At 42.6% G+C, this 27562-nt stretch overlaps 1 protein-coding gene across 5 annotated transcripts in view; it reads left to right on the top strand.

The window, feature by feature from the left end:
- Positions 1 to 10638, top strand: part of NKD1 (NKD inhibitor of Wnt signaling pathway 1) — a 209712-nt gene extending 199074 nt beyond the window's left edge. For 4 of the 5 annotated variants that reach the window (XM_085638636.1, XM_085638634.1, XM_085638633.1 and 1 more), the window contains 2 exons: positions 4371 to 4501; positions 9181 to 10297. In XM_085638636.1, the coding sequence (XP_085494762.1) occupies positions 4371 to 4501; positions 9181 to 9758 (709 nt within the window). In that variant the 3' untranslated portion in view covers positions 9759 to 10297. Of the gene's footprint in view, positions 1 to 4370; positions 4502 to 9180 lie in introns of all 5 variants that reach the window. The other variant, XM_085638632.1, reaches the window with a different exon arrangement.
- Positions 10639 to 27562: the final 16924 nt, after the last annotated feature.

Genomic DNA, 27562 nt, shown 5'->3' on the forward strand with positions numbered 1-27562 from the left:
GAAAAAACGAACCGCCTGTGACAGGGCACAAAACAGAGCCCCGTTTCAAGGCCCCCATTAAAAAAACTTCCGGTGCTCAGCACCGGTGAGACCCGGCTCACTTAAAGCCTGGTTTTTTCCTATGCTGAGAGAAACACCTGAACGAAACTGTGCAAGGAAATACTTGCATTAAAAACACAAAAAGCAATTACTTTCAAGTGCCTAATTGTGGAGGGGGAAAAAACGTTACGTGTTTGGAAGTCTTCACGTATCTCTCGTCAGTAAAAGCTCCTCTGTCGTCGCGCGGCCCCTCGTACCGTGTCAGTCGGAATACCTTCTGCTCAGAGGAGTCGGCACATAGCAGCTCCTTTCATGCACAGCTGCAGGTACAGTTACCGCTCCCCGGAGATTAGATAAAGCCTGCATACTTGAAGCCTCTTCTAAAGGAATGTACAATATTTTCGATTCCTGTCTCGAGCAGGCCTGGTTCCTCTGAGAAATGCATTGTCGTGTCAGTGGCGGCAAGATTAGCCATCAAAGCGCGGGCCGGGCCTCTTATCGCCTCCTGTCTTTGCCTTCAGGAATGCCATTCGCGGAGTATTCAGTCTGTGTCAATCAACTGAGTTCGTAAGACATACGCCGTATGCGAGGCTTTGATCCCACTTCCTATTTTATTCATAACATACAATAATACCCCCTGACAGATGACAGAAAAACATCTGTCACTTACTACAGTTGCACAAAAGAAAGTTCGCTTCACAAGTTCGAAAACCGCTTGTGTAACAGATGTGGGGCCCTGGCATCACCCAGCTGAACCTTTTACATTTTCTTGGGTATACTTTGTGTCAGTTTTCTGCCTACCTTTGATTTTATTACTTAATTTAAGGATTTGTGAAGTGCCCACATCACTGTGAGGCCGAATTAGAGTGTGAGCGAAAAGGGCAGAGGGAGGGTGAAGAGAAACGTCGGCAGACATTATTTGTGGTCTGGCACGGTCAGGGACATCTTAAGGATTTTGGGGGCCCTGTTCAGAACCACTTTGAATTTAATATCCACTTTCAGATTTTTCATGACCTCTTTGGCCATGTAACAGACAGCGCAGAAGGACACTCGTCCAAATTTTAAATGTGTTTACATCTAATATTTAGGGATAGTGACTTGTGTTTTCAATATTTAACACAGCAGCAGCTCACTGATATAACTGCAAATAATCTCTGTGACGCCCTCCCATTTCGAATAAGTGAGGTCCTGTTTTGAGCTAAAATTAAAATTTTGTGGATGTTGCACAAAAGTTAAACACAGTATTTCTCTTCAAAATGTCCCTTATACACTCTCTCGCACCACCCACACTAAAAATAAGTTAAGGTAAAACGGCATTTAAAACAATTTGTTTAAGAATTACCCAAGGTCACCAGGGTAATGCTCTCTGCAGAACATAGCTGGCTCCATAAGGGGGCCCCTGGGCCAGACCCCACTTTGCCCATGCCTTAAAACGTCTATGGGCACTGTGGCGTAGACAGGACAGAGTTACAAAGAGTAGAGACGTGAGCCCTTATTTATTAACAGTTCACCCAACGCAGCAAGGCAAGTTGCGGCGCTGCATTGAGTGAAGGGGACAGCGCTGAACTGCACCATAGTTACCAAGATATGGCGCTGTTCAGCTCTCTCCCTGAGCTGGCACCCATGTGGCTGCCTAGTGCGAGCACAGGCACACTTGTGTCATGGTGAAAGGGTGGTTGCGTTGTGGCCAGGATAGTTTCTGTGCTGGAAGGGCTACCCTTCTGCACGAAAGCAATCCTGAGAGGCATATTCCTCTTTGTATGTGTGCTGCAGAATGAAGCACACATGCAAAGAGGGAGTAACAAGGAGAAAACAAGATATTTCACCTCATTATGCTAGGGTTGATTAGGCACACCATTTGGTGCAAACCCAGGCTTATTGACTTTTGTTAATCTGAGTTTGGGATAAATACATAAATGGATACACTGGAATGCCCAAGCTCCATATAATGCCTCCCAATGCAGGGTAGCGCAAGGCAGCACAAGGCAAATCATGAGTAAATCTGGGCCTTGCTATTTAGCAGTCTCCCCCTATGCTGCTTGTACCATGCTTTCCAAAGATACAGAAGTCGTAGTGAGCAGGTTTTTGCTGATATTATAAGTAGAAAAGAGAACAAAAACACCTAAGCCTTCAACTCAAGTGGCTGGCTAATTGGATTGGAAGTCCTGGCTCTTGGAGTTATCCTTACCAGCAGGTACAGTATTTTGAAGGGTTTGAAAAACCATCGTCTTATAAGTTTTCCCTGGGTGTCCACTAAGAAGAGGGGAGTTACCAGGAAATCAGATTTACAACATCAAGTTCTCATTCTTGGCTGAATTTTACCACTTAGATTCCATCTGCCTTGAATAGCCAGAGCTCCCAGGTTTGCCAGATTACTGATAATTTTTATGAGCCAAGTAACGCTTATTACCAGGCCCATCTTAGATTACGAACATCTTGTAATTGGGTCCTCCTTAGCAAAATGCCCAACATCTCCATCAAGTCTTTATCCACTTTTTTTTACACCAGTCCTTCCTTTTCTTTATTCAATACATTATTGTTTTTCCATCATCGCTGTCATGGGCCAGCAGAGAGAAAGAGGTACTGCAAGAGCTTAGTCAGTTAATAGAGAAACTTTGCACCTATTAGTCGCAAAAAGTCTCTAACCATGTTGTTACTGAAGAAATCCGTTCGTGAATCTTACCCATTAAACGGCACAGTAACCTTTTCACGTTTCCCAACTGCCTCATGCCTTTTTGTGATACCTTGCAGCTTTACTGTGGTCTCCTTTCTATGTGCAATCTCTACTTACTCATATTCAAATTTATTGCCCCATTCTGGCCACCACTAGTCCCCAGAGATGGGCCACATTTTCAACAGCTTGTCGCCCTGCAGCAAATATATTGCCATGGAGTATCACCATTTTCTGTGCTTTGCACAATGCTGAGTAGCTGGATTACTAAACCACCCCTCATTAAGTGTACTGTGCCCTCCATTGTAAATATGACTTAGCTTCCATGAGGTATCATGGCTAAGTCTCTTCAGTGACCAACTCAATGAACCCGTTGATGCGGCAGTCTCCTTCTAGGGTCATGGCCACCATAGTATTGAATTCCTCAAACATTAAAACTGGACACTCCATTATGCTAATTTGTCCCCTGTAGAGATCCTGAGGACCTCTTGTAGTTGCCGGAAGACTGGTTCGGATAGGGACTCGGAATCGAGGAACTATTTCTCCAGTACACCGGTGACCTAAAGTCTTCCAAACTTTGAATGCCATTGTTTATCCACTCAGATTAAAGGAAATTTCAAATGGTGCAAGATTCCTATCTTCTGATCCACCGTTGAGTGCACTTACACTATTGGGCAGAAAATATGATTTCCGTGGGAGCCCAATGCCATCTGTACACCTGGAGCCTACTCTTGTCAGTGCCACCTCATTCCTCTTTGCTGCCCCTCTTCCACATTGCCATCACGTCTCTCTCTTAACGTGTGTTTTTCTCCAGTTTTCTGAATCCACTAAGAACAGCCCTGTGTATTCCTCTTATTTTCCTTCAGTGCAGACACTCACTCACAAGATCGGACATTGCTATTGTTTAGTGATGGCTACAACCTTTGGGAGCATCTGTGTGTCATTAAGGGACAGCCAACTGCAGATGTTCACATCTTCAGATCTCAAGTGTTGATGTTACAACGATCACCTGATTCCCCTTTGATCACTCATATATTTTACATGAGGTGGTACATGTCCTACAGGAGGCAGAAGAAGCACTAGAGGTCAATTGTTCACAGCAAGCCCCTCATGGTTTGATATGTATATGGGACACTCACTCACTCACTCACTCACTCACTCACTCACTCACTCACTCACTCACTCACTCACTCACTCACTCACTCACTCACTCACTCACCCAACCACTGTAACATGCTTATGGTTGATTTGCAGTGTCATAAAAAAGGCTGGCTTTGAAAGTTTATTCTCATAATCTAGATGGTATAACCTCATTATAACACATGCAATATAGCACATACCAAACTATTCTATCTACTACATTGACTAAACCACTACATCACAAATTAAATCTGGGTAAGTAGCGGTGGAGTTAAAAATAATGAATATATACTTACCTTAACAATCTAGCGGTAGGGGATATAGTAGCCATGATATTTTTATAGGTAGTTTTTAGAGACCTCGATATAGTGGAATTCAACCATCCAGAAAAACTCTCTCACTAAAATTCCATACCATGGGTTCTTTTTAAATGGTCATGCCTGTAGCGTTCTTGTTTTGAATCCTGACATGTTATTTACAAATGTTTAAGTGCCATTTATTGTTGTTTTCTGTCCCATAGACATCATCACAGTGAAAATCCTCCAGAACAGAATGAATGTTATCGTCAGTGTGTTGATGAGAACATCGAAAGGAGAAACCACTACTTAGACCTAGCAGGCATTGAAAACTACACATCAAAGTTTGGACCAGGTATGGCTTCAATTACAGAAATTAAAGGGCTACAGCATTATCAGCGGAGATGTGGCCTTATGTGTAGTTGACCAAATACGGAAAATGGAGATCTATGTTCTAGCCCGGTTTAGTCACTTGACTGAATATCACATTGTTATGAACAATTTACTCAAACTCCCTGTGCCTAAAAGTTATAGTATATGAAATGTAACACCTGTAAAAGTGCACATCTGCACAAAAGACCTCATTACAAGGTCTCCGTTGTGAAGATCTATAACTTTACTCTTCAGGCTTACCAATACCAGCGGTACCACTAACCCTTCAATGAAATTTGGAGTGTCCCCTTGGAAATGAGAAATAAAGAGGGAAATCAAAAATTCCAGTCTTGATTTCCAAGATCATTCCTTATTTCTTCCCATAATTTTACTCGGTCCCTACAGCTTCATTTCAGCCACAGTGTTTAGGTGAAAAACAATCAGTCCGCAGAGATATTGCAAACCATGTCATTCTGAAGAAGCCAATAAATGTTATTACCAACGTCATTGGAATTGCAATCTTTAGTTTTACTTATCTGCCCTGTCGGAATTACCAGGGAGCTCGGAAACCCAAATGCATACAATCATATATCATTCTCCCACCTTAATGTACATTGCTCCATTGTTCATTCAGCCAGGATTAGATTTTATAAATATTTTGCCATGCTAGAAGGATAGTGACCCATTTAATTTTGTATACTGCAGCTCTAGAGAGTAATGCACAGTACTTCTTCTAAAGCAAAAGTGGCAAGCTTATCTTTATTTTGTTGGTGAATTTTAAGATCACCTTCTTTTCTAACACAGGCCTATATGTATATTTTTGTTTTTAGAAGGTCGATTTGTTATCCTTATCATGTTGCCAAAGATACTCCAAAGTGCATGTGAGCAGCAGACGTTTCAACAATCGATTTGACACTAGCGAAGAAAATAGTGGGCAGCAAATATGTCATGTTATTAGCATTGTCTCCCACAACTACAAATGTAATTTAATAATTTTATGAAATATTCATTTGGGTGTGATTACGAGTTTGGCGGTCCATAGGACTGCCAAACCCGCAGTGGCGCGGCGGCTACCTCTGCACCGACGGTTCGACTGCCCATTCTGAGTTTGGTGGTCAGACTGCCACAGGTCCACTACAACCTGCGGGAACCGCCGTTGCCCTGTAGTGTTGCAGCGGTGTGAGTAAGTAATATGCTGGTGGTGTCATTGCAGCACCACCACGCATATTAAGAGTTTCCTCACTGCCAGCTTTTTCATGATGGTGAGCCCACCATGAAAAGGGTGGCAGTGAGGGAACTAAGGGGGTCCTACTGGACCTCAGGCCATGGGGATGCATGCAAGGAGGCACATGTTATGCCCCCCTGTGTGCATGCAAACCCTTTCTTTCACAGCATGGGCTACGGAGTCTATGCCGTGTAGGAACGGGCTTTGGCATTCCCATTGCAGGGCCTTTTTCATAGGCACCACTGTGGGAATGCCAAAGGACCACCCGCCAGACAATCAGAAACCCGTAATCTGGTGGGCAGCCGGTGATGAGCTTTGGTGGTTTGGGAGCAGAGCAGTGGCATGCCACCCCACTTCCACACTGCCAAACTCAGAATCAGGCCCTACGTCTGTGATTCCTTCTCAGCTATTACTAGGTCTCGCCTAGGCAGCACTTGCGCTTTCTCTTCGAGACATGCTGTAGTCAAGTATGGAATTTAAACTCCTCCCATTGTCCTCCCTTCTTTTCAGTTTGCTTCTGTTACTGTTGTTTGTAAATGGTGGCTTTTGATTCATCAATAGGCTTAGTAGTCCCTCCTTAGTACCTCCTTTTCTCCTGTTGTAACATCCCATGAGCAGTGCATCTGTTACATGTGTTGTTACTCTACATGTTTTAATTACAGCATGTGAGCACTATTTCCTTAATCACTTTGTCTCCCCCAATGTTTTTTTTTTAACCAGTGCGGCACGCTTCAGCTGCAATAATGGTGGCTGTGCCTTTCTTTTCTTATTTGCAGATTGCCGAACTTGGCTGCATGCCTCATTTTTCGATTTCTTTACTTTTGTTACAATCGTGGCACTCCCCACTTTAGCTTTAAACATCTTAAGCTAAAGCACAGGTGCCGCGATTGCTTCAAAAGTAAATAAGTAGAAAAAAATGTGGGTGCACGCCTTTTTTTCTATTTTTGTTCTTGTTACAATCGCGGCACCCGCGCTTTTGCTTAAGATGTTGAAAGCTAAAGCACGGGTGCCACGATTGCTTCAAAAGTAAATAAATAGAAACAAAAGCATGCGGTCACCAGTTATTTTCAATTTGTTTACTTTTGTAGCAATGGTGGCACTGGCGCTTTAGCTTTAAACATCTTACGCTGAAGGGCAGGTGCCGCAATTGCTCCAAAAGTAAATAACTAGAAAAAATATGCAGCTGCACACCTTTTAAAAAACATTGCTTTACTTTTGTTACAATCGCGGCACCCATGCTCTAGCTTTAAACATCTTAGGCTAAAGCCCTGGTGCCATGATTGCTTCAAAAGTTAATACATAGGGAAAAAAAGCATTTGCAATGCAATAGGTCTCACATTACTGAAAGTTTGAGCTATTGTCATTGCATTTTTATTAGCAAGGGCAATAGTTCAAACTTTCAGTATTACATTGCAAATGCTTGTACTTTTAACAATTTATAACGCACAGTTATAGTTTCACTTAGTTAAACTAAGAAGAAGGGCCCTTTGTACCGTTAACTATCAGGAAATTAGCGAAATGGTGCAGAATGAACAGGCCAGATTAAGAGCAAAAGGCCTCTTTATTAGGACTGGTATGCAGGTTAAGAACCTATTTACATTACTACAAGTGCTCACAATCCCCGCCTCAATAATACATCTTTATAACGAACCCGCCACCCTTAATTCTCCTCAACATGAACAGTGCCCTGACAAACATCCAAACATTTCTCACCATCCTCTTTCCTTCCATTCACCGTCCTTCACATTTGACCCAACCCTCTCTCTCGTGTTTTCCCTCTCCATAGGACTGCCCTGCAAGTCCCCAACACTTCTGGCCTATCGAGAGATCCTCCATTTCTGCCACCTGTCCTAAAGCTACAAATTCTAATTCAATCCCCAAACCTCTAAAAATCCCAATAAAGCCAGCCAATCCCACATGCCTGCAAAAAATATTTTTTAGACATTGCGTGGGAGGGAGCAGAGACAGCTACCACTACCCTATCTACCAGGACCACAGAGCACTAACCCTGTGCCCATCTATCCCAAGAGAACACCAACTGTCACCTTAACCTCACCCCTGAGCGTAAACTGGCCAATACCAAGCCCCTGAAGGCCTGGACTGCACCATCCACCTGAAGCACACCATTGGGGAAAATCCTAGGAATGCCAACCCCAGGAGCCCCTTTTGAGATTTGAATATCGGCCTTCCAAAATGTCATAGCAAGAACATCGACTACCAGAATATCGTGAAGGTAAGTATATATGTTAAAAGTTGGTTTGCTCTTTTTTATAAAGTGAGCATTTTTCAAGTTTTGCATCCTGTCTACTTGAAACTACATGTGTAGTAAATGTGCAGCTTTTAGCACAGTTTTTTTTATCAGTGTTGTATTTTGCTGACAACAACATCTGCCCCTTAGCAAGGACAGAGGAAACTGTTCTTAGAACAGCAAGCCATAGTTTCGCCTGGCACATAACATGTTAAAAGGTTCCAACATAGTTTTAGATTTTTTATAGTAGTCAAAGTGGGACTATTAGTGATTGGGTCTCCATTTATACATGTTTGCCAGTCATCACTTAGTGGTCGTGTTCAGAGACAGAATATGTTGAATCTTCAAAGTATTTGCCAGCTTAATGTGAAAACTGAAAGTTATTCTGGAGACTAAAAATTACAGCTATTGATGTCCGTGTAACTCAATTTATTGTATTTGTCAATTCTACTAAGGCGTACGAGGACACATGTGTGAGTCATTTTCATTCCAAAGTTAGACGTGTGAAAAAGTGCAAAGCTATTAGGGGGTTCGAATTCCACTATCTCCACAAAGCTCTTTGAATGCAGCATGGCTGGAGGGATCAAGGAATTAGGCAGTTCCTAGGCCAGCAAGGTACATGGCACACAACGCACTCTTCGCTGCTTATGGAATTTGAGAAACATCCCTGACAGTGCCTGCCAAAGCACAGACCTAAGGATCTAACCCTGGGCTTTGTGATGCCCCAGCATGTATATTTAGTTAAATCTAAGAACTATAGCAGGCTGCGGATATGTTTTTTGTGTCAACCGGATAACCCAAAGTAGCAGTCTTTTAAATCCTGCAAAGTGTTCAAGTGTTGGCCAACGTTATTTAACTAATGTGTTTACAACGCACGATTTATCACTGAATTTAGATATAAATCCTTGCTGGCAAACTCTCAAATCACCATGTAATGTAGAATTTTAGTGATCACTGGTATTGGCGTACTGTCCTTGAAAAGCCACCATATGCCATGTCTTGTTCTCATTATGCTCATGCCAGGTCCAAACCTAAGAGCAACAGGATGTTTTCCCCAAAACTCCTGCCAGGTGGAATACAACATGCTTAATTTGGGAATATATTAGGCTCACATTTGTTGCTAAGTGTCTTGGCATTTCCTTAGAGCAAACATTATAAAAGGGCTAATTTAATTTAATTTGTTTTTTAGGTTCACCTCCCAGTGCTCGGAAACATGATCCTCAAAACAGAGTTCAAAATCAGACTAGATCGCGCTCTCATGAACCAGAGATCGTCCACCTGCACCATCGGAGGTCTCAGATTGTGGACCCAAGCCATCTCGTCATGTTGGACCCCTCGCACACAAAGGTCTCAGAGGCCCAGCAGAGGCTGCGAAATCAGGACTCCAGCAAGCACTCTGTGCGATCGCCTAAGGTTCAGAGCAAGAGCGGAATGGCTGCTGCCCAATCAGGGAGAGCGGTGAGGAACAAGCCGCTGCAAGCTACATCCATTCCACTGGCCTCTCCAACGGCACTTCAGGGCCCAAACCCTCCCTATCAGCCCATGCAACCCCAACAGCCTCACAAGAAGCACAAGCAAAGGTCAAAGGATGCCCACCTGATCTGCAAAGCCTTTCAAGCTTCACCTGCAGCAGTGGAGAAGGAACACGTGAAGGATCTGCCGAGCGTCGTTTTGTATGAAGGCCACGTTGGACACATGATCCAGAGACATGAACACCACCACCACCATGAGCACCACCACCACTATCACCACTTCTACCAGACATAAAGCCAGCAAAGAAACATTGAAGGCAATGAAGATATGATCCATATGAAGGAAAACTTTTATTTGTTTCTGCCACGTCCGAGGAAGTTGTAACGTGCATTATTGTTACTCCACTAATCTCCAGCTCGCCTATATTTTAGACACAATCTGAAAACATTGGAATGTACACTATTCTTGTGTTGTGAAACAGTATACCACATTCAACACTTTGTGGATGCAAGTGGCTAGTAACGTGGTGGGCAGTCATAGCTTTGAGCTGTGGTCTACTGCAGGTCATCAAAGCACTTCCTGCACACAAGTACTTCAATCACTGAATGAGCAAGGATAGCTCAAACATCGTGTAGATGTTCCGCTCTCTGGCCTGCCGTGCCTGGACTTTCTTTATCAGGGGAGTGACGTTCCTAGTAGTGGACTTGATGGAATCCACAGAATAACAGAAAATACAAACAGCTGCTACCTCTAGTATTATTCAGATTTTATTTTCCTTTATTGATTGTAATGTGCAACAGGGGTTTTTAATATACTGCATTGTGTAGCTTTCATTTTTTGTGTTCTTTGTCCATATCTTTTAAAGCTATATTGATGTCTACATGGAAACAGTTTTATTTGTTAAGAAACCTAGGTTTAAACATTTCCCCTTGGTACTTCTAATGAAACCAGTATATTACCGCAATGCTTAATATTTATATTTCTTCACTGAATAGTCAGTGCTCTGAAACCACTTAAGAGCAGAGTGGGCATGGGAGAGATATCTTTCAAACCCAGCATCACGGTATGCTGTGAAAGACCTTTTCGTTGTTTTTATGCTCTCTTCCGGAAATAGGGGACAACATTCTGCCTGATATATACATACACACACACACACACATATATATATTCATATGTACAATATATACACGCTCATTCTCAGGTACATTATGTTGTGTATGAATATCTGTGGTTTAAATATGCTTTGTTCCCTACAACCAGCAACTATATAGCTATGAAGGTAGGATATTCAAAACATGCAACACATTCTGTTTTACTGTTGGCCGTACTATCTCCTCCGTCAATCAGCTATGGTTTTTTTTTGCCATAGCTTTCTCCTGTCTTAAAAACGCATGGAAGCAGTAAGAAGGTAGATCTAAATAAATATTGGTTCCCAGGACTTTTATATCAAGCATCTTGCAATGCGAGCAATTTTGGTCACCCTATTGAAAAAAGGGCACCAATAAGAGACCACTATTTTTTTCCGGCGAAACCAACGGTGAAGGCAAGGCCTATTTGCGAGAGAGTGGTATTAATTCAGAAATTGTGATTCTGAAAACTTGGACCAGTACATTCTTTATCCGAAATGCCAGGCTTTTGTATCAAGTAGAAGAGGCAATTAATAGTTACATTGTTTGCCTTTTATTCCTTTTGTATGAAAAATATTTTGCCTTAAATCTGATAATTGTCAAGCTATGTTAAAAGTGTCTGATTCTGTCGATATATGTTTTTAGGAAACCCTTTATAATCTCTCCCAGGTGATTTCAGGTTATACTTTTTTAGGTTTCGCATCCATCACAACTCATTTGCTTCATGTACGAAAGCAATCTTTTTAAGAAGGTTAGCTGTTTTTCCATAAGTTACTATCAAAATTGAAAGTTTTATATGGAAACATGAATGTACTCCCATTTATTTTAATATAATTTCCACAGTAGCAGTATTGTGGCAGAATTACAAAATACCTTGGAAAGACAATTGAGTGGACCATTTCAATATGGGCAGAAACAAACACTGCCTGATGTCACCAACTGTTACAGTCCAGTTTGTGTGATACATTGTAGGGAATAGATCAGTGGGTTTTTAGAATTGAGTATTCCATGTGTCCTCTGAAAAGGAGAGTCCAGGTGGAAAGTAAGCTGACATCATTATCCTTCAAAACAAAGTATGTCCACTCTTTCTGTTCGGAGATAACTCAACTTTGTTCTAGTTTACAAGACACAATATTTATGTCAGACGATATTTCTGTAGACAGTAGTCTAATACAAAACCATGTCAGGCCCTTTGGGTCTGGATCACTGGCCTGTATTTGGAAAATGGTCTTCTGCCCTCACCGAGGATCCACCAAAGTGTCTCTGAGGCCCGTAATAACAAATGTCAAATGGTTCCTTGGTGGGCAAGCTCAAGGGCCTCCATCTCCCAGAAGACGCCCAACCAATGCATGGTTTTGAGAACTAATTTCCAGTTAAGGGCTAAATTCTGATCCCTATGCAAACACGTGTTTGCAAAGGGATCGGAATTGAAAATTGTTGGATTATCATCACAATATCAGTTTTCCCCTGATAAATTCCAGCAGGTCAAACCTGCTGAAATCTATTCAGGAGAGTAAAAGACCCAGCAAAAAGGCAAAACTTGAAGAATTTGATGTGTTTAAACCAATTTTGCATATTATGCCTCATTTTTCTATTCATACTCCAGAATAGGAGGTATTTACAACTTGTGGTAAATATTCCACCCTATTCCGATACACTTGTAATGAGGGTCTAAGACTTCTTATCCCATCTGTATACCTTGATAATATGAAGCAAGTTCATGGGCAAAGGAAGGCTTCCATTTGGGAAAGCCATGCTCCATGTAAATAAAGGTATAACCACATTTAAATGCACCCCAGTTGCTTGAGTGGGATTCATGCACTGTTATACAATTCTAATGCAAAACTGCGAACCCTGTATTTTAAGCTACAGTCCTAAATCAGCAATGAAAGGCACTCTCCGCGATTCAGAAAGTGATTCACTGTGCTGTGGATGACTTGAGTTGCCAGTTTTACTCTATTAAAAAATATGTACCACATTTGCAAATGCAGTATATATACGGCATGGTCTTCCCTGTTCTGAAATGCAAAACTGGGATTGTGCAGTATTTTCCCAAAACAAGGTGCCATCTTGCGACATTAGTGTGGGGTACATGTCTGGTATTACTGCGCTGGCTGTAATCACAATTAGGATAGAAATATTTTTACCATGGGATGCAAAGTGTGGCCCTTTGTATTTATTGTCTCCTGCTAAACCAATTATCCTCAACCTGACCATTATGTTTTAGTGTTTCCACCATTATTTAGAAAGCGAGTGAATGCTTTTAAAATCTTTGATTGGAGTCTTTGTGGCAATTATGTTATTAAAATTAGTTATTTGTATGTTTTTTCAAAGTTGAAAAATATTTATACGAATATTTTTTTTTGCTCTGTACATATGGTAAATATCACACACATTCTAGTTAGTTACCACTAAGTTCTATTATAAACCTATTTTGCTGCTTTTTTTCGAACTCTTTTTAACATGTATATATATATATATATCTCCCTGCCTCTCTATCTTTATATAATGTATATGTATATTGTGTGTGTGTGTGTGTGTGTTTATATACATATATATATATATATATATATATATATATATATATATATATATATATATATATATACACACTCACACATATATATATATATATAAAAGTACGGGCTGTGAGAAAAGGAATTTGTATGCTTAGTAGGAGAGATAAGCATATTTATAGTATAATGTTAATGAAGTCTGTATTCAAGTGGCTTATGTTATCCTACTGCATGCATAGCACCAGTGTACATTCCATCTACCAAGGGACACCATTTTATAGTTTGTCATGTACTTCAACTCATGCTGTGCACCTTCTCTTCGTGGCCTACACAAGTTCGCTTTTGGCAGCTGCAGGACGACAAAGATGACTTTTACCTTGTAAACAAAAACAATGCCAGTTCGGGGAAGGGTTCCAAGTCTGTATGTGCAAGAGGATTGGTGGAAATGGTGTGACGCATGAACGAAAATATGTCTGGGAAACAAGAAGAGGGCAACCTTGAGGGAAGGGTGAAAGTTTCAAAGGACCAGCTGCCAGCCAGGATTTCTTGATTTTTTTCACCCTCTGAGATTATGGCTCATCGGCATTATAAGTTCTGCTGATGCTGTACTCGCTACACTTGTGCAGTGAGGGCAGCAGGTTCTTATCTGTAGGCCGAAGCCAGCGACCCATTGTACTCGAACAATCCAACATTTAACCTGTGGTGCTGGGCCATCCCACTTGAGTGACCAAAGGAGGTGCTATTGTTCTTGGAATGTATGCAGAAAGAATTATGGGAGCAACAACCAAATAGGTGCAGAGGCCTTGCCAGGCCACTCCTGCTACCCACCGGATGGAACTTCAAAAACTATACTAATGGAAGATTGCGAGTTATACAAGTGCTATTTAACAATAACAACCTATTTAATAGAGAAATCTGAATGGACAAGATGAACAGAAAATTCATTGAGAAACTTGGACCTCGTGTCTGGCAGTCCTAGAGGAATTCCTCATCCGCACTGATGGGCTACGATGAAACACTGTGCCCTTTATGGCCGCTTAAGTTTCATCTGGATAAGCAAGAGCTAGTACTGTGGTACCCAAAGTGTGTGAAAATAATAAAAATAGATATACACCGAACTTCCCCGTAACCAATACTTCATACCAGCCATGTACATACATTATTTTGTAAGATACAATCCCATTTATTATGTGCATATAGTGTGAATAACTGCTCATGTAGCACCGAATTTTGAAACATGTTCTTTTCACAGAATCTTGATTTCACATATCCTCAAAAACTATTTGCTTTTCAGTATTTTGTATAGTAAATATAGATGGTTTTGAGTAAATGCTTTATTTATTTAATAGCAAAACTGTGCCAAGAGAAACCCCTGTTTAATTAAAGTTTTACTAGTTCAGACATATATCTTTTGTACTTGTCTGTTTTTCATGACTTTTATCACTACACATACATTTTTGACTCAAATGGTTTTGAGCATCTCAGAGGCCATTTATGTTTTGCGTGCAACATTTTATGTAAAGGCTTAGCATTAGCCTGTGCCTGAAATACTCTAGCCAGAGCAACTTCATGAAGCAAGAAATTTGAAGAGTGTTTGTGGGAATACCAGGGCTAGAGCCATGGTAGTTATGAATGTTGTTAGCTAACTATGCAAGTGATTTCTATGAAGGTTCATTATATTCATCTGTCTCATTTGGATAGCCCTGAAATCCGGCATTCCTACAGCACTTGTAGATTAACATTGGATACCCCTTTTGTGACATATAATACATAGAGAAGGTACACGTTACACGTTAAGACCTTATCATTTCTGGGTACGCCCAACTTATAGATGAGCATCTGTACAAAATGGAGATAAAAATGAATTGTGACCGTCATTTAATTTGACAGGTATACAGCCTTTGCAAGAATCTTTTTGGAGCGTGAATCTTTTCTGGATTCACATTCTGTGCATTATTCTGCCATCTGTGGTTGGGCCCGGAACACTCCTCTTGTATTAGTCTCTTTTCTCATTCTAATATTTGTTTTGCGTTGACTGTTTTCACCATTTGGCACCGAGTCCCACCTTCTCCTGTCATCAGATGCCCGCGCCAGAACAACCCTGTTTGTGGTCGCCATCTTGGGATTCTTTTTTCCACTGTTGGGTCTGGAAGCATCGCTGAAAGCTCTGCAAACTTGGACTGTTGAAGCAAAATCTAATTTCCAGGGGGCAAAACATCACATTAGCAGAAGGAAGGAAGTCTCATCAAAGATTCGACTGATATGCAGCAAACCAAGTGGGACACATGGGCCACAGATGAGAGAAGGCATGAGAATGTGTGGGCAGGGGCTTCCCTGCTCTGAGGGAGATGGAGAACACATTTTCCCAATTCTGCCCGGAGTGCTACCACAACTTTGCCCAGAGGGGCAACCACCAGGTGTGCAATCTCTGCCTACCAAAAGACCACACCACTGTAGCTGTGAGGCATGCGCAGAGTTGAAACCCAAAATGCTGAGAGCAAGGCAGAAGCAAAGTCAGGCACACTATGCAAAGCAGGGGCAGAGAAAAACTACATCACTGAGGGACCTCGGGTTGTTGAGCGAGGAGGAAGGAGGACAACCTCGCTGAAAAAGCAGAGGGAGAGGGCACGGACATTCAAAAAGAGGTCATCAACATCGAGTGGGAGCATAAAAATACAAAGAAAAGCGTGCAAAAGTGGGGTGCAAGCTGAGAACGTCGGACTCCAGAACCTATAATTCTGTCTTTGTGCCACAAATCTCACTGACCAAAAGCAAGCCGAGGTTGAAAGAGCTCCTCAGGAGGTCAGCCACTGAAAAGATGCTGATGTCAAAGGCCAACAGGAGTCGAGACAAATCCAAGAAAACGGCAGCCGAAACACTTGCAGCTGACATGATGCAGAAAAAGAGGCTGGTCACCATGCTCAGTGCCGAAGAATGCACCCTTGAAATAGAATAAAAAGAGACGGCTCAAGCCAAAATGGCAGCGATCATTTAAAAAAAAAAGAAATTCTGAGAGTTCCGTATTCCGTCAAGTTCTTTGATGGAAAACAAAAAGGAGCAGAAAGGCTCTGGGGAATTGGACTCCCAGTGACTCCAGAGCCACAGGAGAATGAAAAACAAGAAATCTTCTATGAAGAAGGGAACCCAGAATCACAAGGCCTGTTCCTTGAAGCCAAGGACTGAGCAGGCATCAAAGAACAATGGCAGGACCTCGAGGCTGATTCCCCAGAATAGGAAGTAGACACATATCCATCGAGGCCTTCACCTTTGGATGACATAGCCATGTATAACAAAATTATCTAGAGGGCAGTAGACCGGTATAGGGTACAGTTGAAGAAATAAAAGCAGCAGACATAATTTCTGCTTCTGATACTGCTACCGTCACAAAGTAAAAGCTAGTAAATGCCAATGCTTAGGAGCATTCTGGACCAGGGGACAGAAGCCTTCAAGAGCCAGCAACCTGCAGGGCAGTGAGAGCCAGGGTGGAGAAGAAATATAAATATTCTTTGTAGGATCATGCCTACATACAGGGAAGTGTGGTAGCAGACTCATCATCGTGGCCACCACTAGGAACAGAGCAAATGAACCAGCTACTTTTAGGCCTCCCCAGATAAAGAAAGCAAAAGAATGGCAATGGTGGGGCAGAAGTTTAAGAGGCGGGCTGCCAGGTAGAGGCACATCGCAAATTCTAATTCTATGGTCAACAGATATGCCTACCAAAACAGGGAGGAGATGGCATAACTGATGAAACACCTGCCTGAACAGTACCAGAAGAAGACGAGCTCCCTCGTGAAGAGGAAAAGAATATCACAAGCACATGCTTAAAATCAGCACTGGATGTCTCTGCCATGGCGAGTAGAAAACTGGTGTCGGGATCAACATTGAGGACACATGCCTGGCTGTGGGTTTGAAGCTTAAAGAATGAAGTCCAGGCCAAAATTATTAACATACCATTCAACTGGGAGCACCTGTTTGGCAGATTAATGGATGACACAATGCAGCAACTGAAAAAGAATGAGACAGCAAAGTTAATGGGAGCCCTACAGATTAGAGGCCAACAGAGAAGAGGAGTCACTCCCACAGCAGACCTTTCAACACACAAGCTACACATAAGTGCCAACGGAACAATGGATTTACCGAAAGCCACAGAGGATGCCTTTTTACAGATGAGTGAGGAGCAGGGGATAGCCCCCAGAGGAGCAGCACCAGAAAAAGGTGATTTACAAACCTAGTATCCCCCACACACAAAAATCCTGTGGGGTGAAGAATAGGAGCCTTCTTTTGAGAGTGGAGGGAGGTCACATCAGGCAGAAGAATACTCAATATCATCCTATGTGATCATTGCATAGAGCTTGTAAAACATCTGCCAAAACAGGGACCAACGAAACAACCCATACGGTAGGGGGAAAAGCATTCCTATGCTGATATGTGAAAGAATTTCTTCAAAAATAGGCAATAAAAAACAGTACCCCTGAAGGAGATAAACCAGGGGAACATACTCAATATATTGCCTGGTACAAAACCCAGTACAGCCAATAATATACCTCCGCTTACTAAGCAAGTTCAAAAACACTCAGGAATTCAAGATGACAACACTTGGCAACTATAGACCTGGAAGACGCCTATCTGCACATTTCAATGAACTGCAGACATTATAAGATTCTTACACTTCATAATAGATAAGGGACACTACTAATTCAGGTTACTACCATTTGGAATAAAATCAGAACCAAGGCTATTCCCAAATTGCTTAGCAACCATGCGGCACACCTAAGAAGAAGGGCAATACACATGAACCCCTACCTGACTGGCTGGTAAAGGCAAGTTCCTTCCACAAATACAAAGGCAGCATAAAACAGTGATGGGAACACTCCACCGACTGGAGTTCTCTATAAACAAGAAAACTTCATCACCCATACCAGAGTGAGATAAGCTCTCCCTAGGAGCAATAATCAAATGCAAACAAGAGTGTTTCCCTGTGAAAAGAGTGTACTTGCGATAACTCAAGAATCTCACCGCTACCAGAAAGGTCAGTGTCTGACAATGAGAACTGTAGGGAAGTTGATGGGAAGGATGGCCTCCTGCATACCACTAATCCTATATGCGTGGCTACGCATGAGACTGATCCAGGAATGGATTCAGAACCAATGGACACAAGTGACTGGGAGCTGGGAAGTTCTAGTGGTTGTCAATCAAAAAGTACAGGAGGAGATGACGTGGTGGAACAGAGTGAACACAACAGTAGGAAAACCCTTGATGCTACCGACTGTGACAGTGACCATCACCACAAATGCCTCTCACATGGGATGGGGAAGCTCAACATCGAGGATTCTGGAAATCAGAAGAAGCAATATTACACATAAACTTACCTGAACTAAAACCAGTCTTCCTAGCCTTAAAAGCCTTTCAGAAGCAGTTATGGGGAAAATTAATACAACCGTAGATGGACAACACAACAACAATGTTCTAGCTCAACAAGCAAGGGGGAACAAAATCCTTCACCCTATCAAAACTTGTACAAGGGCTATGGGGATGGGCCATGCAGAGACAGATAACCGTAACAACAATACATCTTCCAGGGATAGACAACATGGAAGTGTACAGAATGAGCCGAAAGGTATCCATCTCATGAGTGGGAACTGAATCAGTGATTGAACAGGTGCTTGAAAGGTGGGGACACCAGAGATAGACCTGTTTGCAGCACCAGAGAACCCAAAACACCAGTCCTTCGCATCCAGGCACCCACACTGCCACTCTCTGGGGAATGCATTGTCAATAGACAGGTCAGGAAAATTTGCATACACTTTTCCTCCACCCCCCACTGTTACCACTGGTGATCAACAAGTGCAGGCAATCACGGATGGGGCTAATACATATCTCCCCCTAGTGGGCAAGGCAAACCTAGTTCTCAGAACTGATAGAGATGGCTTACAACAACGTACTGAGACTGCCAGTGTCACACAATCTACTTTCCATGCAGCAGAGGAAGTTCTCCACACAGATCCAATCTCTCATGAGTCTAGCAGCATTGCTTCTGAGGACATGAAGTTTAGATATTTGGGTCTCCCAGAGAAAGTGATGGCAGTTATCGGAGAAGAAAGACAACCTACAACTAGGGGTGGGGCAAAAGTTTTATGAAGCCCCCCGAATTGGCAAATATTGGTGACTCTGCATTACTCTTGTAGCACGGAGTTTTAGCCAAAATTCTGCCAATCGGCGCATGGTATAATTTTCTTCCTGTAAGGCTCCAGAAATGCAAGCCAGAGCGAAATTTGGTGTGACCTAGCGCGATTTTCAAACATGAGCAGTCGCGGTCAGTCGCCGTCAGTGGGCTACTTCTTGAGTAGATTTCCTGCCGCTTGAGTAGATTTTCTAGTTAAGTGGCAGCAAAATCAACTCAAATGGCCACTCACTCTTACACAGCACATGGTGCTGTTCTTTGTGATTTTTCAGCGCTGCTTTTCCTAATGGCGCTAATCTGCATCACGGGCATCACAACGTGCCCATTTAGCACCCATTTGTGGAACTCTGCAGAATCTCGCTGATTTTTTATGTAACTCCACAGGATTCTGCAAAATGAAACTTCACGAGTTCCACCCATCCCTACCTACTAGAAGGGAATGCTAAACAGCCAAATGAGAGAGATGCACCAGGTAGTGCCAGAAGTTGGGTCTTTCAAGTTAGGACACAAGATACCACAGTATTTAGATACCTTACACTCCTTCTAGACAACTACCTGACCTACGCATCACTAAAGGTACTCCTGGCAGTGATTGTGGTCTACACAAGGGGACACATAGAGAGATCCTTCTTCATTATACCAGTGATTAAACAGTTCCTAGAAAGAGCCAAGCTGATAGCTCCACCACGAAGTGAACCAACACCCATATGGAACATAAATGTGGCACTTAAAAAACTGATGAAGGAACAATTCGAATCAATCCACAGGTCAACATTAATATTCATTGTGCGTTTCAAAATCACAATGATATTGCTTTGCAGGGTATGCGAGCTGCAAGCACTCACTACACAGGAGCCATACCACCAAATACACAAAGACAGTGTACTCATGAGTAGCAACTCGCACTGCCTGCAAAGGTTATATCTCACTTCCACATAAACCAAAAAAATACAGAAACCTAGTCTTTTTTCACATTTCAAAGACTCAGACCGAAAGAGCCCCTACGTACACCAGACGTGTGCAGGGCAAAACCAATCAGGAAGGGGAAACAGTTCTATGTATCATTTGCAGAGAATAACAATGAATGCTGTTTACCAAGAACACAACAGCAAGGTGAATAACTGAGGCAATCCAAATGTGTCACAAAAAGGCTGGCATTCAACTGGAAACTAAGCCAAGCGCACACTCGACAGGAAAGAAGGGAGCTACCTTAACTTTCCTGGCAAGCGTCCCTGTGAGCGAGATATGTACGGCAGCCATATGGCTGTCAGTCCACACATTCACAAAAGACTGTTGCACCGACATCCAGGTGAACAGAGTGATACAGCTGGGACAGTGAGTACTGAAGCATTTATTTTACACGTTCAACCTCACTGATGCACAACATGTGACTCCAGAAAAGATTCATGCTGCAAAACGAAATGGTTACATTCCGCTAGGAGTAGTTTTGCAGCTTGAATAATAATCTGGATTCACATGCGACCCACGTGCCTCCCCAGGAAATGAGGTGAGGCATAGCTAACAAGAGTAGAGGGAAATACAAGTCAAGGGGAAGCCTGTGGGACACTAAAATGCTCATGCAATCACTGGAAAAAAGAATCTGAAGATGGCAACCACACACAGGGCCTTGAGAGTCAGGCGTCAGACATCAGGAGATGATGGGACTAGGCACTAAATGGTGTAAACAGTTGATGCCCAACAACAACAAAAAAGTGAGAAAGAGCATAGAGACTACTTCAAGAGGAGTGTTCCCAACCCAACCACCGCATGACAGAATAATGCACAGCATGTGAAAACACAATTGCACTTGGCCTCAAACCAGTGATAACATCCTTTGCAGATTCAACAGAGCTCCCACCCTCAACCACTAAGCAAAGGTTCTGACTTTCAGAAAGAGCCAAATTTGCCTTCAGCCAGGAAGAATCTGGAGTCTCATTCATTATGGTTCGCTTGACTGCTGGACTTGATATTGGTAGAACTGTTGGCAATAATACTCCTCACCTGAGCTCCAATATGTGACTCAGGTGGCCCAAAGTTAGCATGTTTAGTGAGATACAAAGCTCTTAAATATATTGCCCCCCATGTAAATGTATAATCTAACAATAAAGGATTGGCTAAAGTTCTGACTGTCTCAGTCAATAAAAGGGATAAGTGGAAACCTTCCTGAATACCATATACACATGTATATCTCAGGCCCACTGCATTCAACGTTTCATTTGGTTTTTCTTTTCATAGCAAACCTCGTCAAAACCAATATGTCTTGTCGTTGGTAGCTATTAACCAAACTTTTGGCTTTGCCAATGCTTGCTTTTTAAATGGTTGTTGCCAATATCTAACAGCATTGGGGGAAAAAGTCAAAGGTCACCTTCAGCATGATTATTTATGTGCCATTTTGTCTGAGAGGGTGGGGAAGTAGAGCAACAGAGGAACCCGTGTGGTGGGTAAGTGGGTTATTAAAAAGATTTGGCAGGGGAGCTGGTGGTGGGAGAGCAATATAGAGAGTGCAGTGTGAGAGATGTGTCACAATGCATAAGCATGCTACTAGAAATGACACACGTGCCATTTGTTTAATTTTTTTATTTGCTGGTCCAAGATGGTATACACCTCTTATATTAAAAATAAAACAATTATTTGTTTGGTGCAAAAGTGCAAACTACTAAGAAATGACTGCTGAGTTGAAAAGGGGGCAATGGAGAGGGTGGGGCAAGGAGCGTAAAGTACCACATGAGAGAGAGAGAAAAAGCACCACAAAGTGGGGAGAAGCAGACGATGCAGAGAAGAGGGAGAATGGGGCAGTAGGAGAAGCTAATGGGAGAGCGAACAGCACACAGGGATGAGTTCAACACAGGGTGTGGTAAAATCAGTTGAGGGTGAGAGCAACCCAGAGTACATGCAGATCACTAGAGAGATAGAGTGTAGCACATACATCAGAGAGCAACAAGATGCACCAGGGGGGCATTGAGGGGAGCACAGAAGGGACTCCTACCCTATCAAGTAGTGTTTAACCAAAAAGAAAAAAGCGTTCCCTAATATTTACCAGTGGAAGGATAAAAGTCAGCTAATCAAAAGGATGATAAAGAAGCTATGTGGAGAAACAAATGCAAGATTGGCAGGATGGGACAAGGAAAGCTACTGAATAAGAAGAAAACAAATGAGAGTGACAGTAAAGCCAACCAGTGGTAGGGCATGGGTGGGCTGCAAGCCCCTGTAAGTTCTTAGTAAGCCCACAATAGGTCAATCTCAATCGGGCAGCTTGCTTCTTCTGGTAGGCGAGACTTAAAAAGTAGTTCCCTGAATGCAGACAGGGGAAAGAAACAAGTCATCCAATCAAAAAGGTTGTAAAGAGGCTATGATCCAGGGAGAAGACAAACAACAGAAGAGTAATGAAAACTGTTGAATAAGTAGCTATCAAATGAGAATGACAGCAAGCCGAACAATAATAAGCAATATACTAACAAAAAGGCCACTTTAAGTATTGGTACTGTACATAATATGTATTGTTATTGCATTTATATAATGCACAGTACCCCTGACAAGGCGTCAAAGCACTTTTTCGGTGAGTAGCACGCTACTTCGGTACCCATAAAAGATTACTGGTGAATTGGTATAGTGAAATATGAAAGTAATTTGAGTGGTGGATATGTTAGTCAGTTATTTGGATTAGGAAGGATCGTGGAGGGGTAGAAGAGGAAAAAGGTTTGCATTTATATAGGGCTCACTACCCCGATGACGTGCTGAAGTGTTTTTTCACAAATAGCACGCTACTCCTGAACCTGTAAAGGATTAGTGGTGAATTAGTATAGTGAAAATATGAAAGTAATTTGATTGGTGGATATGTTAGTCAGGTCAGTTATTTGGTTTGAGAAGGATAGTTGAGGGATAGAAGAGGGAAAAGGTTTGCATTTAGATAGTGCTTGATAATCCTGATGAGGTGTTGAAACGCTTTTTCAGAGACTAGCACACTACTCTGGAACCCATAAACGATTAGTGATGAAATAGTATAGTGAAAATATGAAAGTAATTTGAGTGGTGGATATGTTAGTCTTTTATTTGAATTGAGAAGGATAGTGGAGAGATAGAAGAGGGAAAAAGGTTTGCATTTATATAGCTATTGCTACCCCTGATGAGGTGAGTAGCACGCTACTCCGGAACCCAAACAGGATTAGTAGGAATTAGTTTAGGAAAATATGCAATTAATTTGAGTGGTGGACATGTTAGTCTGTTATTTGGATTTAAAGGAATAGTGGAGGGATAAAAGAGGGAAGTGTCTAGAATTTATTTTTATTTTGGGGGGAAGTTTATAGCTGTAGGAGGGGGTTTTTGATGAGTAAAGGGTAGGTGGGAGGGGGAGAGTCAGAGGGAAGGGTTTAGAAAGGCTTGTTTGGGAACTGAATAGTAAAAGAGGTATGAGATCATGCAAGGAGGGGTAGAGGAGGGAAGAGTCTTGAATGGGTTATTTTGGGGATCATAGTAGTGGTATGGGGTTTGGGAATATTGAAAGTGGAGGTAGAGGATATATTGATAAAGTTAAAGGGGGGAAATAGGGTAGTGCATTGGATAGAGTAGTAGAATGAGGTTTGAGATGAGGCAGAGAGTTGAGGTAGAGGATATATTGAGAGCAGTATAGGGTGAGAAATAGAGTAGTGTTATATTCTTGGGTTAGGCCCATGTAGTGAAGCAGCTTATTCCTTACATTGTTCTAGAAAATAACATTTCAGCAGTGAACTTTGGCACACATTTGCATGCACAACTATGTTGGGTTAGTTTCTGAAACTACTTTGATTACACATCCAGCTCCGCACAACATTATCACGATGCCTTGAACATCATGCACTAGGCCTCTGTACGCACTAGATACAAAAGTCATCCTATCTACATCCACGAGGCGACAGTGCTATCCACATATCTATACATCACTAAACTGGCACGCACATCGCAAAGGCTGCATTTTATTATAAATAATAGCCATCCGGATAGTTTGGTAGAGGAGGCACTTCTGCTGACACCAAAGGTCCCTACATGCTGAGAAATCACCACGTACAGGTCTGACATTCCGTGAGGGGTGTCCAACTCGAGACCAAGACAGGGACCTTTACTCTATCAGTTCTGGTAAAAGGGTTGGATTGTCCCTTGGAGGGATTCTTGGCTTTACACACTATGTACAATTAATGTAGGGTCCGCATCGTAGGAGTTTGTTAGATTACCGCATTGCATATATGCCTACATATAGTCATTGCTTCAGCACCATGGTAGAAATGTATCTCCTATTCACTCTTTTGGGGCTTGTAATCTCCTTTATATGCTTCTGTGTCCTAATCATTGCAGCACACATATTTTATGCCAGAATAATGTTGGTTCAATAAATATTATTGAAAACATCCCACTATGTATTCTCTGTATATTTCTGAGAATAAGTGAGCACGTGTGACTGAGCGAAAGGTTCTGTACTGTTTCCACGATTCCTGAGTGTTCAGGGCTGTCAGGTTCAGTGGTTGCCAGAATCTGATGTGTCCAGTGATGTGTGTGGGTTTGTGGACGATGTGATGCAGGTTCAGTCCATCTAGGCTTGTAATTATTGTTTTCAGATGGGGCATGTTGGGTTTGTCAAACCAAATGTTGAGGTCACCCAAAATGCATAGCTTGGAGTATAGTGTTATCAGATTTGAAACTGTCTAGAAGAGTGTCTGGGAATGTTGCATTGCTAGGTGGAAGTTTGTAAAGGAGCAGGAAGTTACAAGAGGAAGATGGTGTAAGATTGCATCTGGTGAAAAGGGCCTCACAACCTTGTATGAAGACATAGTCAGTTTAGGTATATGTAATGTTTGCCTGAATATAAAAGCTAGGCCACCTCCTCTTTTGTCTATATGATTGTGAGTGATAGTTTGATAGCCTAGAGGAACGGCTTCATGCAGGACTGGATTCATATAATCTCCCAACCATGATTCAGTTATGAAGAGTATTTCAGGTTTTGTGTCAGAGAGGAGGTCATAGATGTGATATTTGTTTTTAGAGAGCGGTCAAGCATTTATTAGTAGACAGTTTAAAGAATGTGATTTGGCGATAGTGTGACTTAGTTTTGTAGAAGAGCTATCATTATTTTGTGGGCTTGTAGCAGGTGTGTTCTTAGCGTTGGTATTAGCTGTATGAGGTTAGGAATGGTGTAGCTGTTCTGTATCATGTTCCTCGTCCAGCAGGCTAAGGAGGTATTTCGATGGGTCTGATTGTGTAGGTGTTGGAGACGGTGTTTGGAAGTGAGTTGGTGAGCTGTGTTGTTTTTGTAGTGTAACCTTGTTGTGCAGTAGACATGGAGAAGCGAAGTCACGAGGAGTGGCATGTTGCTTATTTTGTTTGCTTCTGTTTAGGGCAGAAGTTGTATGAGTTAGGGGTGGTGTGACATGTGGGTTATGTAGTTAGGTTCTAATTTGTCCAATGGGTGAGAAGCTGTTAAAAGAGAGTTGCTGTGTTGCTGTATATGTGTTAAGTGTGGGGGAAGAGAGAAAGCGTGTCTTTGGAGTTCATGGTGTGTATCATTTGTGTAGTCTGAAAGGTGGGTGTTTGTAGTTTGGCGGAGAGTACAATGAGGTGTTGTGCATGAGAGATTTTGTTGTGCTAGTGTGTGTTGTGTTTTGTTTTTGAGGAGTAGTGAAAGTAGGTGCTTATGCATTTGTTTTCTGAGAAGGAGTTGTTTGCAGAGTATTGTTTGTGAGTGGAAGATGTAGGGTAAAGGGGTGGTGATGTGTTTGTGAGGAGAGTGTATGTGGTATGTAAGAGGGGATGAACTTGAGTTAAGAGTGTTTGTATAAGATTTGATTGCAGTGAGTGTAAGTGTTGTGCAGTTGTGTTATTGCGGTAGAAAGAAGAGAAGGGTGTTTGTGGCTGAAAAGATGGAAGGCTGAGTATAGGTTTCATGGTGACAAAAAGGAGGCTGTTAGTAGTAAGTAGAGTAGGGAGTGTGTTTCTGGTTGAAATATAGTTAAGTATGGTGTGGAATTGTGTTGTGTTAGTGATGAGTGGATCGGTTAGTGGTATAGAATAGAGTTGAGAATTGTTTGTAAGTGATGGTGGAAATGTGTGGGAGCTGGGATAGAAGGGTGTATTGTTACAGGGATTCTGCACATACACAGAACTATGCACAGGAAACCAGGACCTCGGTGTGCAGTGGTGTACTAAAAAATCCACCTCTGTGCACAGAACCCTAATCTGACTAGCTCCGTACTACAGCAAAACTACCAATGATTAGACATCCTAGAACATGCCACGCCGACCCTCTCAGGAATCGTGGGAACAAGAGCACTGTTTCATTCAAACACTCATACTTGTTCCAACGTGAGTATACAGAGACACTCTTGTGAGAAACCACCGCAGACGTCTCCCAGAAACCCCAACTTACCTCCTACTCCTCGGCCATGGGGTCCGTACATCCTGGATTCTGACGCCGACGACGAACCCTGGAAAGGAAAACCAACATTAACGAAGGTCTATTGTTCTCCTTCACAGGGCAGAGAATCAGCAAGCCAGTGGCTGAACCCACCCCTGGAGGACCACGTGAGCCGCGAGAGCCAATCCCTGACAAGAAGAGGAGGAGAAAAGGAGTCAGGGACAGCAAAGACGGACAACAACCAGGAAGAGGTTGGGAGAAAGAAGGAAGACTCGAGAAAGGTTGCGGTGGATGATGAGGAGGAAGCCAAAACAATGAAGACCGGTGATGAGAAGGAGTTGGCGAGAGTCGGTGCAGTACCCGGGGAGACTGTCGGCCTGGACGCTGCCAAGGACGACGTCGCTGCCAAAGACGACGAGGACAGCGAAGCCCCTGACATGTGGTGGGAAGAGAGGTGGTCCCGGAGGAATGCTCAGGAGTCGCCGCAACTCAGGAGAGTTGTGGCATAAGGCGGTACCTGCTGCGGGCACCAGGGTTATGAGTGGGTGGTGGGTTACCAGCACGCCACACTACACCAGCATCCTACCTCACAAGTACTCGCACATGAGTGGGTGGGGGGTTACCAAGCACGCCATGCTACTCCAGCGCCCTACCCCAACAAATACTTGCAGAAGAGTCCTAACTGCACTTAAAGCGTGTGATGTTTATTTTGGTTTTTAGTCATTTGTTTTCAATAGCTGTGCCAAACACACCCCTCCCTATACGTGGCAGAGCCTCAGTACGCCCATATAGAATAAAGTCTGCCAACAGAGGGTAACTGAAGTAAAAGTTTCCCATAGAGGAGTGTGTACCATACAGCACCTTCTTTGTTCTCCTTGCCACCTTGCCCCGTTTAC

Source organism: Triturus cristatus, chromosome 12 (assembly GCF_964204655.1).
Source record: "Triturus cristatus chromosome 12, aTriCri1.1, whole genome shotgun sequence".
Lineage (NCBI taxonomy): Eukaryota > Metazoa > Chordata > Amphibia > Caudata > Salamandridae > Triturus > Triturus cristatus.